Source organism: Chiloscyllium punctatum, chromosome 1, assembly GCF_047496795.1.
Source record: "Chiloscyllium punctatum isolate Juve2018m chromosome 1, sChiPun1.3, whole genome shotgun sequence".
NCBI lineage: Eukaryota > Metazoa > Chordata > Chondrichthyes > Orectolobiformes > Hemiscylliidae > Chiloscyllium > Chiloscyllium punctatum.
Window position 1 is genome coordinate 85,809,348 of NC_092739.1, and position 17,667 is coordinate 85,827,014.

Consider the following 17,667-nt stretch of genomic DNA (forward strand, 5'->3'; position numbering starts at 1 on the left):
GTCCCGTAATTTGTAATTGTAATCAGAGCAGGCAGCAGCTTGACATCTACTCAGTGATTTTATTCTTCAGAAGATGTGCTGTTGAGGTTACTCCAGACTGCAGTCATTTGGAAATCATTGAACTGACAACTTCCACATGAATGGACTTTACAAAATTATACCTTGTTGCATGAAGTGAAACCGGGTTTTATAATAGATGGCTAGCTTGAGCAACCTTTGGCCTTAGCCTCATTAAATGAGGAATTTAATATTTGTGGAATTTCAAATTTCTATATTGTGATATGAAATTCATATATACTCTAGTTGCTTGTCTGTGAAAATGCTGTGACCCTACTTGATTTTGTCACTTTTGCTGAATATCTGGTTGTCATGGCATCAAAAATAAACTGATCTCATGAAAGGGAAAATTCACAGTATAAAATGAAATAGATCATAGATTTAAAAAAAAAATAGAAAATACTGGAAATACCTAAGTTAGCCAAGATCTGTGGCAAGACAAGCAGAGGTAACATTTCAGGATGATCTCTCAAGTTTTGTTGATATTTCAATTTTTGAACATCCACAGTATTTTGGATTTCCAACTGTTTATGGGTAGTTTTCTTCAAGGTTAGTGGCAACAAAGTTCATTTTTTTTTAAGTTCAAAGCAATAAATATAATTTCAGGTGCATTTGTTATTTGATTTGATGTTTTCATGAAAATCACCTGAAATGTTTCTTGTACGTCAGAAAGATTTGGCATGAAGTTTACTGTTAGCGTAAGGGATTTTAAAACCATTGTTGATTTTAAGCATTCTTTCCATCTCCATATCTTTTGTTTCATCCCTTTAATCATGTCAGGTATATTTGTGTTCCACATGCAACTGTGTATAGAATACATTTGATAGCGCATTATTTTTCCAGTATGTACCTGTTAATATGAGCTTAGATTCTTTTGTGAAGGCAGAAGATTATGAACATCGGAAATTGGAACAGGAGCAAGTTACTTTGCTGCTTGACCTCCATAACTCTTCACTTCCTTGTGAATCAAAAACCTGTCTGATTTGGGTTAAATATCTTCATTGACCCAGGCAATGCCAAAGATGAATGTTCATCTGAAGAAAAGAAATTTCTCTGTTTCTCTTAAATGGGACCCTTAGGGCTACTTGTGGAGTTCTCTCTGAGGGAAACATTGGGTGAGAGTCAGAAAAATTCCCAGCCTCAAAGCCCACCTTTGGGAATACTGGTTCCAGAGACACCATTTTAATTGACTGGACAAATGCTGGTTGAAGTCAGGCCAACCAACCCTGATAAAAATTTGGCTGCATAAGATATAGCAGCAGAATTGAACATTTGGTCCATCACTCCACCATTTGATCGTGGCTGATCTGTTTCTAAACCCCATTCTCCTGCCTTCTCCCCAAGCCTTTAATCCTCTTAACAATCAAGAATCTATTTAACTCTGTCTTAAATACCCTCACTGATTTATTACCACAGAGGTTTGTGGAGGCCAAATTCCACAGATTAACAGTCCTCTGGCTGAAGAAATTCCTCTTCATCTCGGTTCAAAAGGTCATCCCTTTGCTCTGAGGGTGTGTCCTCTGATTAGGGTGACTCCTATAAGTGGAAACATCATCTCCAGTATTCTGTGTTTCAATCAGGTGTCCCACTCATCCTTCTAAATTCCATCGAGTGCATCCCATAATCCTCTACTGCTCTTCATATATGTCAAGCCTTTCATCCCTGAGATGCTTCTGATAAACATCCTCTGGAAACCCTCCAACGCCAGAACATTCTTCCTTAGATAGAGGTGCCAAAACTGCTCTAATTTCCACATGGTATTCCATCTGCCACTTCTGTGCCTACTCTGCTAGCCAGTCCAAGTCCTTCTGCAGAGTTACCCCTTCCTCAACACTACCTGTCCCTCCAACAATCTTTGTATCATCTCTACATTTAGCAACAATGCCCTCTGTACTTTCACATCCACAGGGATTGCTAGATGCTGAGGCAGACTGTTTCAATGCCCTATCTTAAGTACTGCCCAATGTTTAAAAAGAACAGTCATTACAGCTCTGCTACCTCTCACAGCCTCATCCCACCAGGTCACCTCATGTCCTCCAGGTCAAAGTGGCATATGATGCCATTTCTCCTACCCTCAATTCATCCATCATGCCAAGATATGACACTTCAATAGCCATTTACCCACCATACACTGTACGGAAGCAATGAACCCTGAAGTGACAGTTGGACATGTTTTTATAAGAAACCTTAATAGTGTTTCAATCATAACTTTTCATTACATTTTTGAAAAAAGAAGCATTTTTCACTGCAACCCAGTAAAAGTGTTACAAACCCTTTATGTTCCAATAGTTTAAACCACCAAGCACTTGAAACTACTTAATCTTGTGCAATTAAAACATTGTGAGATTGATAGACATTAAAAAGTCTGAGCTACCAATCAAACAGGGATGCACACTTTTCAATAGAGTTACGGATACCTGGCTTCTCAACCAAGTCTGGCTGGGCATGGGAGAAAAGCAGCTGTTGATTGGAGGAGCAGTTCTGTGCCATCTCTCTCTCTCTCTCTCTCTCTATTTAAAAAAGGAAGTACAAAGAACAGTCCATTAAGGGATAGGCCTTTCGGCCCATTAAGCCTCTTCCAGCACGTGATGCCTTTACACAGTCCATTTCCCTCTCTTTCCTGCATATTCATGTATCTGTCAAAGTGCCTCTTAAACGTTGTTGTTGTATCTGTTTCTGCGATTTCCTCTGGCAGCTCATTCAGGCACTTGCCACTCTGTGTTTAAAAAAAAAGTGCCTCTCATATCTCCTTTAAACTTTCCTGTTTTTACCTTTGAACTGATGCTCTCTAATACTTGACATTTCTACCCTGGCAAAAAGACTTTGACTCTCCATTTTATCCATGCCTTTCATAATTTTGTAAACTTGGAACAGATCATCCTTCAGTTTCCAATGTTCAAGTGAAAATGAACTAGAGTCATCCAATCTCTCCTTGTAGCTAATATCCTCCAAACCATGCAACATACTGGTAAATCTTTTCTGTACCCTCTCCAAAGCCTCCACATCCTTTTAGTACGTGGTGACCAGAACTGTTTACATGACTTGCCAGTTTTTATACTTTGTGCCTTGCCCAGCGAAGGCAAGCACCTTATCTACTTGTGTTGCCATTTTCAGAGAACTGTGGACCGGTATGCCTAGATCCTCTGTACGTTAATGCTTTTAAGGATTCTGCCACTTACTGTATATGTGTCGCCTCCATTAGACCTTCCAAAATGCATTACCTCACGTTTGTTCAGAATAAATTCCATCTGCCATCTCTCCACCCAAGTCTCCAGCATATCTGTATCCTGGTGTATCCTCTGACAATCTCCTCACTACCTGCAGCTCCTCCAATCTTTGTGTTGTCTGCAAACTTTTTAATCAGATAACCTGCATTCCCCTCCAAATCACTTAAGTATGTTCTAAACAACCGGTACATCTTAGTGATTTTTGACAGGATTTGTATCTCAGGTTGAAGTTCTGGATGTAAGTTTGCTTGCTGAGCCAGAAGGTTTGTTTTCAAGTGTTTCGTCACCATACTAGGTAACATCAGTGAGCCTCAGTGAAGCGCTGGTGGTGTGTCCCACTTGCTATTTATGTCCTTAGGTTACTTTGGGTGGGTTATGTCTTTTCCGTTTTTTTTCTCGGAGGGTTGTAGAGGGGGTCCAGATCGATGTGAGCATTGATAGAGTTTTGGTTGGAATGCCATGCTTCAAAGAATTCTCGTGCGTGTCTTTGTTTGGCTTGTCCGAGGATGGATGTGCTGTCCCAGTCAAAATGGTGTCATTCTTAGTCTGTATGTAAGGATACTAATGATAATGGGTCATATCTTTTTTTTTGTGAAAACTTGATGTTCATGTATCCTGGTAACTAGTTTTCTGCCTGTTTGTCCGATTGAATTCCTTGAAGCATGGCATTCCAACCGGAACTCTATCAATACACACATCCATCTGGACCCCATCTACAATCCTCTGAGAAAATGAACCGGAAATGACATCACCCACCCGAAGAAACCTAACCACATAAATAGAAAGCAGGACATACCACCAGGTGCTTCACCAGAGGCACACTGATGATGTTACCTAGAATGGTGATGAAACGTCTGAAAGCAAGCCTTCCAAGCTCAGCGGCAAACTTACATCCAACAGATATACTTACACTGATCTCTATGGAACACCACTGGTCACAGATGGCCAGTCAGAAAAATATCCTTTCACTACTATGCTCTGTCTTCTATGACCAAATCAGTTCTGTATCCAACTTGCTAGCTCGCTGTGGATCCCATGGGACTTCACCTTCTGTAGTAGAGTGGTGCTAGTAAAGCACAGCAGTTCAGGCAGCATCCGAGGAGCATGGAAATCGACGTTTCAGGCAAAAGCCCTTCATCAGGAATACAGGCAGAGTGCCTGAAGGGTGGAGAGATAAATGAGAGGAGGGTGGGGGTGGGGAGAAAGTAGCATAGAGTACAATAGATGAGTGGGGATGGGGATGAAGGTGATAGGTCAGGGAGGAGGGCGAAGGAAGGTAGCAAAGAGTACAATGGGTGGATGGGGGTGGGATGAAGGTGATAGGTCAGAGAGGAGGGTAGAGTGGATAGGTGGAAAAGAAGATAGGCCGGTAGGACAGGTCATGGGGACGGTGCTGAGCTGGAAGTTTGGAACTGGGGTGAGGTAAGGGAAGGGGAAATGAGGAAACTGGTGAAGTCCACATTGATGCCCTGGGGTTGAAGTGTTCAAAGGTGGAAGATGAGGCGTTCTTCCTCCAGCGTCTGGTGGTGAGGGAGCGGCAGTGAAGGAGGCCCAGGACCTCCATGTCCTCGGCTGAATGGGAGGGGGAGTTGAAATTTTGGGCCACGGCAGTGTGGTCGATTGGTGCAGGTGTCCCAGCGAAGATGTTCCCTAAAACGCTCTGCTAGGAGGTGTCCAGTTTCCCCAATGTAGAGGAGACCGCATCGGGAGCAACGGATACAATAAATGATATTGGTGGATGTGCAGGTAAAACTTTGGATGTGGAAGGCTCCTTTAGGGCCTTGGATGGAGGTAAGGGAGGAGGTGTTGGCGCAGGTTTTGCAATTCCTGCGGTAGCAGGGGAAGGTGCCAGGATGGGAGGGTGGGTTGTTGGGGGGCGTGGACCTGACTAGGTAGTCACAGAGGGAATGGTCTTTGCGGAAGGCGGAAAGGGGTGGGGAGGGAAATATATCCCTAGTGGTGGGGTCCGTTTGGAGGTGGCGGGAATGTCGGCGGATGATTTGGTTTATGTGAAGGTTAGCAGGGTGGAAGATGAGCACTAGGGGCGTTCTGTCCTTGTTACGGTTGGAGGGGTGGGGTCTGAGGGCGGAGGTGCGGGATGTGGATGAGATGCATTGGAGGGCATCTTTAACCACGTGGGAAGGGAAATTGCGGTCTCTAAAGAAGGAGGCCAACTGGTGTGTTCTGTGTGGAACTGGTCCTCCTGGGAGCAGATACGGCGGAGGTGGAGCAATTGGGAATACGGAGTGGCATTTTTGCAGGAGGTAGGGTGGAAGAGGTGTAATCCAGGTAGCTGTGGGAGTCGTTGGGTTTGTAAAAAATGTCGGTGTCAAGTCGGTCGTCATTAATGGAGATTGAGATGGAGCTGGAAAGATCCAGGAAGGGGAGGGAGGTATCAGAGATGGTCCAGGTAAATTTAAGGTCCGGGTGGAATGTGTTGGTGAAGTTGATGAATAGCTCAGCCTCCTCACGGGAGCACAAAGTGGCGCCAATGCAGTCATCAGTGTAGCGGAGGAAGAGGTGCGGAGTGGTGCTGGTATAATTAAGGAATATGGACTGTTCTACGTAGCCAGCAAAGAGACAGGCATAACTGGGGCCCATACGGATGCCCATTGCTTTTGGTCTGGAGAAAGTGGGAGGATTCGAAGGAGAAATTGTTAAGGATGAGGACCAGTTCGGCCAAATGAATGAAAGTGTCGGTGGAAGGGTACTGTTGGGGACGTCGGGCGAGGAAGAAGTGGAGGGCTTGGAGGTCCTGGTCATGGCGGATGGAGGTGTAGAAGGATTGGATATCCATGGTGAAGATGAGGCTTTGGGTGCCGGGAAAACGGAAGTCTTGGAGGAGGTGGAGGGCATGGGTGGTGTCTCAAATGTATGTGGGGAGTTCCTGGACTAGGGGGGATAGGACAGTGTCGAGGTAGATAGAGATGAGTTCAGTGGGGCAGGAGCATGCTGAGACAATGGGTCGGCCTAGGTGGTCAGGCTTGTGGATCTTGGGAAGGAGATTAGATTAGATTACTTACAGTGTGGAAACAGGCCCTTCGGCCCAACAAGTCCACACCGCCCCGCCGAAGCGTAACCCACCCATACCCCTACATCTACATCTACCCCTTACCTCACACTACGGGCAATTTAGCATGGCCAATTCACCTGACCTGCACATCTTTGGAGTGTGGGAGGAAACCGGAGCACCCGGAGGAAACCCACGCAGACACGGGGAGAACGTGCAAACTCCACACAGTCAGTCGCCTGAGGCGGGAATTGAACCCGGGTCTCTGGCGCTGTGAGGCAGCAGTGCTAACCACTGTGCCACCGTGCCGCCCACTTAGAACTGGGCAGTGCAGGGTTCCCAGACTATGAGGTTGGAAGCTGTGGGTGGGAGATCTCCTGAGGTGATGAAGTTCTGTATGGCCTGGGAGATGATGGTTTGGTTGGGGGGGGGGGGGGGGGGGGTGGTGCGGGGGGGGGAAGGTGGGGTGGTCATGGTGGAGGTCAGTGAGCCAGACTATCACTGCACCCCCTTTATCTGCTGGCTTAATGGTGAGGTCAGGATTGGAGTAGAGGGCAGTGCATTGTGAGGGTGAGAGGTTGGAGTGGGGGAGAGGCGTAGACAAATCGAGGCGGTTAATGTCCCGGCGGAAGTTGGAAATGAAGACGTCGAGGGCAGGTAATAGGCCAACACGGGGTGCCCAGGTGAAATGGAGTGTGTTGGAGGCGGGTGAAGATCCCAGATCCCAGCTCCCAGTCTTGCCAAGTTTTCACCATCCCTCCAGACCTCCGCCTCACTGAGGACGAACGATCAGTCCTCAGCAAAGGACTCACCTTCATCCCCCTCTGCCCACACATCAATGAAATTAATACACGCCGTGATGTCGAACACTTCTACCACCACCTTCGAGCTTACTTTTACAATCAGGACTCCCGCCCACCTTCCGAGGACCCCTTTGCCTGCCTCCAGCACACTCCATCCACCTGGACATCCCATGCTGACCTATTAACCGGCCGTGACCTCTTCATTTCCAACTGCTGCTGGGACATTAACCGCCTCAATCTGTCTATGCCCCGCCCCCACTCCAAACACTCACCCTCACAACACACTGCCCTCCACTCCCGCTGCTCCAATCCCGACCTCACCATTAAGCCAGCAGATAAAGGAGGTGCAGTGATAGTCTGGCGCACTGACCTCTACACCGCTGAAGCCAGACCTCCTCCTACCATCCCGTCGACCATGACCCCACCTCCCATCACCAAACCATCATCTCCCAGGCCATACAGAACCTCATCACCTCAGGAGATCTCCCACCCACAGCTTCCAACCTCACAGTCTGGGAACCCCGTACTGCCTGGTTCTACCACCTTCCCAAGATCCACAAGCCTGACCACCCTGGCCGATCCATTGTCTCAGCATGCTCCTGCCCCACTGAACTCATCTCTACTTACCTCGACACTGTCCTATCCCCCCTAGTCCAGGAACTCCCCACAAAAGTTTGAGACACCACCCATGCCCTCCACCTCCTCCAAGACTTCAGTTTCCCCGGCCCCCAACACCTCATCTTCACCATGGATATCCAATTCCTCTACACCTCCATCCGCCATGACCCGGGCCTCCAAGCCCTCCATTTCTTCCTCTCCCGACGTCCCCAACAGTACCCTTCCACCGACACTCTCATTCGTTTGGCCGAACTGGTCTTCACCCTTAATAATTTCTCCTTCGAATCCTCCCATTTCCTCCAGACCAAAGGGGTAGCCATGGGCACCCGTAGGGGCCCCAGCTATGCCTGTCTCTTTGGCTATGTAGAACAGTCCATATTCCGTAATTACACCGGCACCACTCTCCACCTCTTCCTCCGCTACACTGATGACTGCATTGGCGTCACCTCGTGCTCCCGCAAGGAGGCTGAGCAATTCATCAACTTCACCAACACATTCCACCCTGACCTTAAATTTACCTGGGCCATCTCTGATACCTCCTTCCCCTTCCTGGACCTCTCCATCTCCATTAATGACGACCGACTTGACACCGACATTTTTTACAAACCCACCGACTCCCACAGCTACCTGGATTACATCTCTTTCCACCCTACCTCCTGCAAACACGCTATCCCGTATTCCCAATTCCTCTGCCTCTGCCGTATTTGCTCCCAGGAGGACCAGTTCCATCACAGAACACACCAGATGGCCTCCTTTAGAGACCGTAATTTCCCTTCCCACATGGTTAAAGATGCCCTCCAACACAACTCATCCACATCCCGCACCTCTGCCCTCAGACCCCACCCCTCCAACCGGTGCTCACCTTCCACCCTACCAACCTTCACATAAACCAAATCATCCACCGACATTTCCGCCACCTCCAAACAGACTCCACCACCAGGGATATATTTTCCTCCTCACCCCTTTCCGCCTTCCGCAAAGACCGTTCCCTCTGTGACTACCTGGTCAGGTCCTTCCCCGCCAACAACCCACCCTCCCGTCCTGGCACCTTATCCTGCCATCGCAGGAATTGCAAAACCTGCGCCCACACCTCCTCTCTCACCTCCATCCAAGGCCCTAAAGGAGCCTTCCACATCCATCAAAGTTTTCCCTGCACATCCACCAATATCATTTATTGTATCCGTTGCTCCCGATGCGGTCTCCTCTACATTGGGGAGACTGGGCGCCTCCTACCAGAGCGTTTTAGGGAACATCTCTGGGACACCCGCACCAATCGACCACACTGCCCTGTGACCCAACATTTAAATGCCCCTTCCCACTCAACCGAGGACATGGAGGTCCTGGGCCTCCCTCACCACCAGACGCCTGGAGGAAGAACACCTCATCTTCCGCCTCGGAACACTTCAACCCCAGGGCATCAATGTGGACTTCACCAGTTTCCTCATTTCCCTTTCCCTTACCTCACCCCAGTTCCAAACATCCAGCTCAGCACTGTCCCCATGACCTGTCCTACCTGCCTATCTTCTTTTCCACCTATCCACTCCACCCTCCTCTCTGATCTATCACCTTCATCCCCACCCCCACTCACCTATTGTATTTTCTCCCCACCCCCACCCTCTCGTTTATCTCTCCACCCTTCAGCCACTCTGCCTGTATTCCTGATGAAGGGCTTTTGCCCAAAACGTCGATTTTCCTGCTCCTCAGATGCTGCCTGAACTGCTGTGCTTTACCAGCACCACGCTACTCCAGAATCTGGTTTCCAGTGTCTGCAGTCATTGTTTTTACCTTCACCTTCTGTATCAGACTGTTATGAGGGAACTTGACAAAGGCCTTGCTAAAGTCTGTGTAGACAATATCCATTGTTTTCCCTCATCAATCATCTTTGTCACTGCCTTAAAAGGTTCAATCAAGTTCGTGGGTCATAACCTCCACAAAAACAAAGCCATACTGCTTATCACTCAAAGGTTAATATTTTTCCAAACAGGAGTAAATCCTGTCCCTAATATCTTCTCCATTAATTTCTCTACCATTGATGTTAAGTTGATCAGCCTGTAATATCGTGAATTATCCCTGTTGCCCTTCTTAAACAAAGGAACAACCTTGGCTAATCTCCAGTACTCTGAGACTCTCCTGTCTAAAGAGGATACAAAGATTTCACGTAAGACCTCAGCCATTTCCTCCCTTGCCTCGCTCAGCATTCTAGGATAGCTCCCGTCAGGTCTTGGGGACTTGTCTCTCTTCATGCTTTTCAAAACACCCAATGCCTTTTATTTTATCGACATGCTCAAAAATGTCAACGTAACCCTCTCCAAAGTCACCATCTAACATGTCCTTCTCCTTTGTGAATTCCAATGTGCAGTACTCATTAATGATCTCTCCCACTTCTTCTGTCTCCACTCATAATAAATTCCTCAATCTTCAAGGCGACGTTGGGATCCATTGCCTTACGTGTGGACTGGTCCTGCTCTAGACCAGCTACAGCTCTGTCAATCAGACCCTCGAGTAGAAAGTGCTCCTTTCTGTGTGAATGGTGGAATCTCAAAGTCAAGTTCAGGGATTCTGGTTGTAGCATAGTCAGCTTTCACAACTTCATGGTTCAGGACCTCTTTGGAGGAAACACAGAGCGTGTACCGGACTCCTTCCTCCTGTATCATTCCATCTGACTGAACCTTATTATTAACCCCAGCCACAGCTCTCACAGGTAAAAGAACTCTCAGTAATTCCTGTGAAGAATGGAATTTTAGTCAACAGCAACTGGGTCATCCCATTTTTCAGGCAGTTCATGCACGGTCTCTCGATCAGGTTCAGCCCCGCATCCTTGCCTCCTAAATCCTCCTTTGGGCATCATGGTGGCTTAGTGGTTAGCACTGCTGCCTCACAGCACCAGGGTCCCAGGTTCGATTCCAGCCTCTGGCAACTGTCCTGTGTGGAGTTTGCACATTCCTCCACGTGTCTGCGTGGGTTTCCTCCAGGGGGTGCTCCAGTTTCTTCCCACAGTCCAAAGATGTGCAGATCAGGTGAATTGACCATAGTAAATTGCCCATAGTGTTAGATGCTTTCGTCAGAGGGAAATGGGTCTAGGTGGGTTACTCTTTGGAGGTTCGGTGTGGACTGATGGGGCCGAACGGCCTGTTTCCACACTGTAGGGAATCTAATAATTGCCTCCTTTGTCCTTGAGTGGACCTGACCTTTCTCTAGCTGTCCTCTTACTCATTAGATACATATAAAATGCCTTGGAATTTTCCTGAATCCTGTTTGCTAAAGAGATTTCATAGCTCCTATTAGCACCACCACTGACCCCTCCCCCCCCCCCCCCCCCCCATGAAAACTTCTTGTTTATGTTCTTTCCTGCTTTCTTCATATTTGAAGGCTCTGTCTGTTCCAGTTTCCTAAACCTTATGTATACCTTTTTTTTGACTAAGCTCACAATTTCTCTTGTCATCCCCCTGAATCTTGCCTTCCCTTATCCCTTCATTTTCAGAAGAACACTGTTCCTAAATTCAATCAACTAGCCTTTAAAAACTTCCCACAGGACAGTGTGGATTTGGTTTCAAACAACTGCCCAAAATCTATATTCTCCAGTTCCTGCCCAATATTGTCATTGTTAGTCTTCCTTCAGTTTAGTAGGTTTCACCTGAGGGCTGCTTTTATCCTATTACTTAAGTAACTTAAAACTTAATGGAGTTATGGTCACTTCCCAAAATGAAGCTTTGATCACCTGACTGGGTTAATTTCCCAATGCCAAGTGAAGTGTGTTTGTGGGGGTGACTTTTTTTTCTGGTTGTCCCTTGGTTAATTTTAGTACAAGGTCAAGTATGTTTTTGGGGGTTTGGATTTGCCTGCTGTTCCTGTATATTTTGAGCATTGGTGGGAGGAGGGGCATATGAGGGGATTGACAAAAACGTTATAATTTGGTACGGGCACATGAGCAGCCATGAGTGCTATCTGGCGTCATACCTCGACAATGGAGACATGGCGGACCTTTTGAACTTATTTTCAACCCTCCCCCCCCATTTAAAAAATGAAACTGAAGCTAATATGGTCTCACCAGCAACCTATACAGCTGTATCAAGTCTTCACTACTTGAATACTCCAGTGGAATTGAAGTAACAGATCAGCCATGAGTGAATTGAATGACACAGTAGGCTCTGGGGCTGTATGATCTAATCCTCCTCCTATTTTTTATGCCTTTATAGAAAATTGACAAGTATTGTTTATAAACAAAAACAGAAATTGCTAGAAAATCTCAGCAGATCTGGTGGGCATCTGTGGAGAGAAATCAGTTAATGTTTTGGGTCCAATGATTTTTCTTCAAAATCGAAGACCCATTCTGATTTCCAGCATCAGTGGTTCTTCAGTTTTTTTTTATTGTAGTCTTATGAAGATTTATAATTTACCTATGCAGGCACATACCTTATTTTTGCCATACATCATGTTTATTTTCTTTTTGTCCTCAAGATTGTTCAAATCATTTCCCCCCCATTTCCATCGCACTGCAGAAGCAAATTTCTCCATTTCAAGAATAAAAATCAAAACTTGCATTCTGTCTCTCTGGTACAGTATCTTTGAGCTGCAAATGTTAATTTCCATCATTGGTTTGGAAGTTAGATAAATGGGTGAGAGTTGAGAACCGAAAATAAATCAGACACAGCCAAGTTCCATGTCAAGCACTATGAAGTTTGTTGATTGGAGGTGAGGAAAAAGAGGAGTGTTTCCTCTATTGAGGAACATCGTGTAATATCAGCTTTATGAAAAGTTGCATCATCAGAAGAGGTGTGACAGAGCAACTGGGAGAAGGAATCGAGATGTAAGGAAATGTAGTTGAGATAACTGTGGGTGTCAGTGGGCATATAATGAATTCTTATATAACATATTCCTAGAAAGAAGTTGAGGAAGGGAAGAGAGATGAGAAAGGATGAAATTCAAAACCGAATATCTGAGATTTTCCACTTCGAGTAGAGGGCAACAATACTGGAAAGAGAGATGAGGGAGGGAGTCAGAGTAGGACTGGAATGAGGAATCTTCTATGCAACCTATAAAAATACAGGCATTGCTAGGACTCTTATCAGTGGAAATGAGTGAAGTTGAAGGAGAGGATGCTCAGTACGTGAACAAGTGCAGCCAACTGGAGGACAATTGTGATAATGGACAGATGCTTGGATCTCTGTTAGTTTTCCCACTTGTAATTTTCTGAATAGTTGTGCACAGACATAAATAACAATCTGTGTTGAAATTATATCAGGGATATTTTAAAAATCTTTTACTTCTATTTCAATATCAAAATAAATACTAGAATAATTGACACTACAACTTTTGTTTCTTCCTGAATGAACTTTCACCATGTGTCATTTATGTTGAACTTTACAACAGTTTTTACCTTTTCAAACTCTGCAGGTGGTAAATAAAGATACCCCAAATCAAACCACAGATCGAAGTTACTGGGATACATTAAGACGTAACACCAGTCAAGCACTGTTTTCAGACCTTGCAGAGGTACAAAATCTGTGTGAAGTCAAAAAACGTAAAGGTTTTCTAATTTTTTTTGTTCCAGATGCATTTTACATAGAATACAGTTATATTGTCACTTCGGTGTTACGATGTACAAATGGCAGTGCAACTGTTAAGTTAGGTCTCTAGACTTAAGGACTATGTAGTAGAGCAATGAAAAGCTGGAACTAATAATCCTGAGCATGAAATCCCACAATGGCAGTTTGAACATTTGATTTTTGATTTGAAAATCAAACTGATATGAAGCAAAAGGCAAATCTGAGCAGCTGACAGTCAAAATTGGCGTAGAAGAATGCAAAATATGAGCTGAATTTTTGATTTTTATGGAGGTCTATCTCTGCGAGGCTGAGTTAGTGTTTTTGTGTGATTATCTGAAACTCACTTTGTTAGCTTGACACCGTGCTTCTTTGTCACCCTTCTCATCTGATGCTAGCCCAAAGTACTCATTGCTGCCATAATATCTTGGAATCCCTAGTGCAGTGCCATATTTAAAGGACAATTTGCAAGCATCTGGCTGAGGAGCAAACCCTGGTGGGCACTTGCACTCAGAGGACAGCCAAAATCCAGAGACCTGCCTAGCCTCCGATGGAAGAGGACTCCATATTATTGGCAATTTATGACTTCCTTGATGTGGTCAAGCAGACACAAAAGGAGCAGGAAAGTTTGTTGGGAGCACTAGGAATCCTGACACACAAGTGCAAAACTGCAGCAATATGCTTAGGGGCCTGCCGCCTCAGGCTTGCACATATTTTGCTGCTTCCACAGGCAAGCTGGCTGCTGCCTTGGACAGCCAGGTCTAGCACTCCCAAGAGTCTGCTGGTTATGTACAGGGGAAAGTGAGGACTGCAGATGCTGGAGATCAGAATCAAGAGTGTGGTGCTGGAAAAGCATCAAAGGAGCAGAAGAATCGGCGTTTCGGGCATAAGCCTTTTATAACTATATCACTCTAGCCATCTGCATGAACAGCAAGGCAACATGCTGGAACAAAGAACATTGGCATCACTCCAGCTGACTCTTCAGAAGGAGACAGGACAGATCCTATAGGCAACAGGCGAAGCAGGAACCTCATACAGACCCTCCAGAAGTCTGAGGGCACTCCAGAGCTGCCCAAGCTTCCACCTTCACGTCTACAATAGGAGTCCAGGCCGAGGAGGATGCACCTACCTCTGGTAGGACGCGCTCCACATGTCTGGGTTCTCGAGCATTGCCAACCAAGATCCAAAGCTTGTGGACTGCACCAAAGGGCTCCCTCCACTCCAGCTGTTGAACATGAGATAGCACTGTGATAGTCCTCACTTTTGCCAAAGAAATAAGACAACCTTTCTGAGCACACGGTAGCACCAGTGGCTTGTTACGTAAATATATTATTGCATTTGTAAGTTTATGTTTATTTTTCTTCAGCTAAGTACGTGAGTATCCATTTAGCCATTGCTATAGCACTGAAGCCTTAATTCTACACAGCATTTCATTGACTGTGATTCGAGATGTGGGAGATCAGGGAGAATTTGAATGTTCCAGGGGACTGTCTGCAGGGAATACATTTTGTTGCGAATTCTAAGGGAGGATGGCCTCTCAGAGCAGTATAGCACCAACAGCCAGGTTTCAGGAGCCATGACTGACTCTACTATAATGAGGGGAATGTCAGGTTCCAAGCGATTGATGGTAACGGGATTCTGTTCTTGGGCACAGACAGACATTTCTGCTGCCGTCAGCAACACATCAGGTTAGAGTGGTGCCTCCCTGCTGCCAGAGTCAAGGATGTCTCAGAAAGGATGCAACATTCTGAATGGGGAAGTGACCAGCAGGAAGTTGTTGTGCACATTGGAAAGGGAAAAGGGATGAGGTTCTTCAGAGAGAATATAGGAAACTGGGCAGGAGGTTAAAGAGTAGGTCTCTGAAGGAAGTAGTATCTGGACTACTACTGGTATCATGTGCTAGTGAGAGTGGAAATAAGAGGAGAGAGTTGAAAGCATGGCTAAGGAACAGATGCGGGGGGCAAGGGTTCTCAAATTTGGATCATTGGGATCTCTTCATGTATAGAAATGACCTGTATAAGAGGGATGGAGTATACCTGAATTGGACGGGGACCAATATTATTGTCAGGAGGTTTGTTAGTGATACTTGGGAGGCTCTAAACTAGTGGTGGACAGAATGGGGAGAGGGAAGTTGGTGTGTGTGTATGCAACCAGTGATAGTGAGGAAACTGAAAAGGCTGAGGCTGGTGCAATAGATAAGGGGAGCAAGTCAAATAATCAAGGCAGACGAGCTTGACCGAGAATGAGGTAAAGCTGATAAATTGAACTTCATTTACTTAATACAAGAGGTCTGACAACCAAGACAGGTGAACTTCAGACATGGTTGGGAACATGGGTTTGGGGAATCGGAGCTATTATAGAAAAGTGGCTCAGGGATGGTCAGGACTGGCAGCTTAATGTTCTGGAGTACAGGTGCTATGGGAAGGATAAAAAGTTGGGTAAGAGAGGAGGGTAGGTGGCATTTTTGTTTAGGGATAACACTAAGACTGTACTTATGGAGGATATTTGTGGTAGATTGTCCAGTGAAGTTATATAGGTGGAACTGAGAAATAACAAATGGAAGATCAGTTTGTTCTGGATTGGGGTGCTCGCATTTGTCTGTTTTACTGTATGGATACTGTGTGATGCTGTTGCCATTTTTAGTGCCTCAAATCATTTGAAATTGAAGCCCCTCCCTCAGAATAAAACACTTACTGCTCCAACCTCAGGTGTGGTCACAGCAATTTTCATCTTCATTGATATTTGAAATCTTGATATTTTGATATTGATATTTTCCACATAGTGGTCACTCATTAAGCAGAGTGTTTCTGGCTCAGCCTCTTACTGTTGGTGAACTCTCAAATGTACGTATCTTTCTTGGTAGACCTCCCCAACAACCCCATAGGTTTTGAACTTCCCAAATGCCACACCGAACCCCTCTATCTAAATCTTTATCTGCCAATCTTAACCATCCCCAAGCCTCAGACATATTTAACAAGCATCGTAGATGTAGTAATGTGTTGTTTTTACCTCCACTCCCACATGAAAGCCAATGTGCTGCTGACCCTCAATGAGACCCCCTCCCATTCAAAGCTCAATTGTCTCCCTCCCTTTGTTGTTGAGCTGTCACCACCCTCTTTTATAAGTAATCACCCTTGTATTCAGCATTCTGTCCCAATTGTAACTGTGTTTACTGATTCTTTCCTCTGTCCATTCCTCCTACCTCTCATCATTAGCCTCACCCCCATCTCGTTGACTTTATTGGATAGACCCTTAGGACTGACCATGGGACACTCTGTTGAGCTACTTAGCTGGACAGCACAAAAGAATGAGTGACCATGTCTGATATCTATACAACTTTCCAGCTGACTTCATGCAATTGGTTGCACTGGACCAACAGGACTGACTGTGGCCTACTCACCAGATTGTAAAGATAAGAACCCTTTGATCATGACCACTTCCAAGCAGCCAGCTAACTGACTGCGCCTAAATCCCTCATGATATTAGAAGCTACCCTTGACTTACAGCATTAGAGCCCTTAATAAAGGATTGATTGACGGCTATTCCCCATAGATTTTGAGACAAGGCCATTTGTTTGAAGCACATGCAGTGTATTTGGTGCTTACATGTTTGGCACATGGGGCAGGTGTAACACTGATGTGGCACTGTTTCCTACAACAGCATGTTTCATTCCCTGATGACTGCTGACAAACTCGGTGTTTGTGCTGAAAGGCAAGGCAAGAATATTGTGAACGTTAGCTTTTGCTAAGGGGATAAAGCAAAAGAGGTGTGCAAGGATGCTGTGCATATTGAAATAGGTAAAAAGTGAATGAGTGCTAAGAGCAGGCGAGAAGGTATGAGATGCTGCCCGTTCCAGTTCATGATCAGGGTGCTCGTCCCTGCATGTAAAATATTCTGGCAGCAGCATTCCAACGAGAGGTGGCACTGCACTCCAAAGTTAATATTGAAGTGCAGAAAAAACTGTTAGTGAGTTGGGGATGTGCCCTGATGATACAGGAGGCTGGTACATGAGGTGCCAATAGCCATGGACATGGTTGTATGCAGTCTGTCTGTGGAGCATGCCCTGCGATGGTGGTGCTGGGAGGTCTAGAGGACCAGACAGTGAGCTTCGGTTGCAGTGTAACTAATATGACTTACCAGACCTTTATTAAAAGACTAGTATTTCTTTTTCTCTCCAATAATGACATGACATCAGATGTGCGACTTGCATGTGCAGGTAAATTAGTGGCCATTTTTACTTACAACATACCTTTGATTTATCGTTGTCACATGTACTTGACATAGAGTGAAAAGTGTTGTTTTGTTTGCTACAAAGGCAGATTGTACCATACAAAGTGCATCAGCGTATCTGAACGGAGTTCAGAATACAGTGTTACAGCCGCAGAGAGAGAGAGAAATGAGAGTTAACA

At 45.7% G+C, this 17,667-nt stretch overlaps 1 protein-coding gene across 6 annotated transcripts in view; it reads left to right on the plus strand.

Moving 5' to 3' along the window:
• The window catches only part of micu3a (mitochondrial calcium uptake family, member 3a), a 201,411-nt gene that overhangs the window by 105,564 nt on the left and 78,180 nt on the right, over nucleotides 1–17,667 (plus strand). For 3 of the 6 annotated variants that reach the window (XM_072570017.1, XM_072570025.1, XM_072570033.1), the window contains one exon: nucleotides 13,110–13,208. The exons of the other annotated variants lie outside the window; for them this stretch is intronic. In XM_072570017.1, the coding sequence (XP_072426118.1) occupies nucleotides 13,110–13,208 (99 nt within the window). The remainder of the gene's footprint in view (nucleotides 1–13,109; nucleotides 13,209–17,667) is intronic. 6 annotated transcript variants of the gene reach the window in all.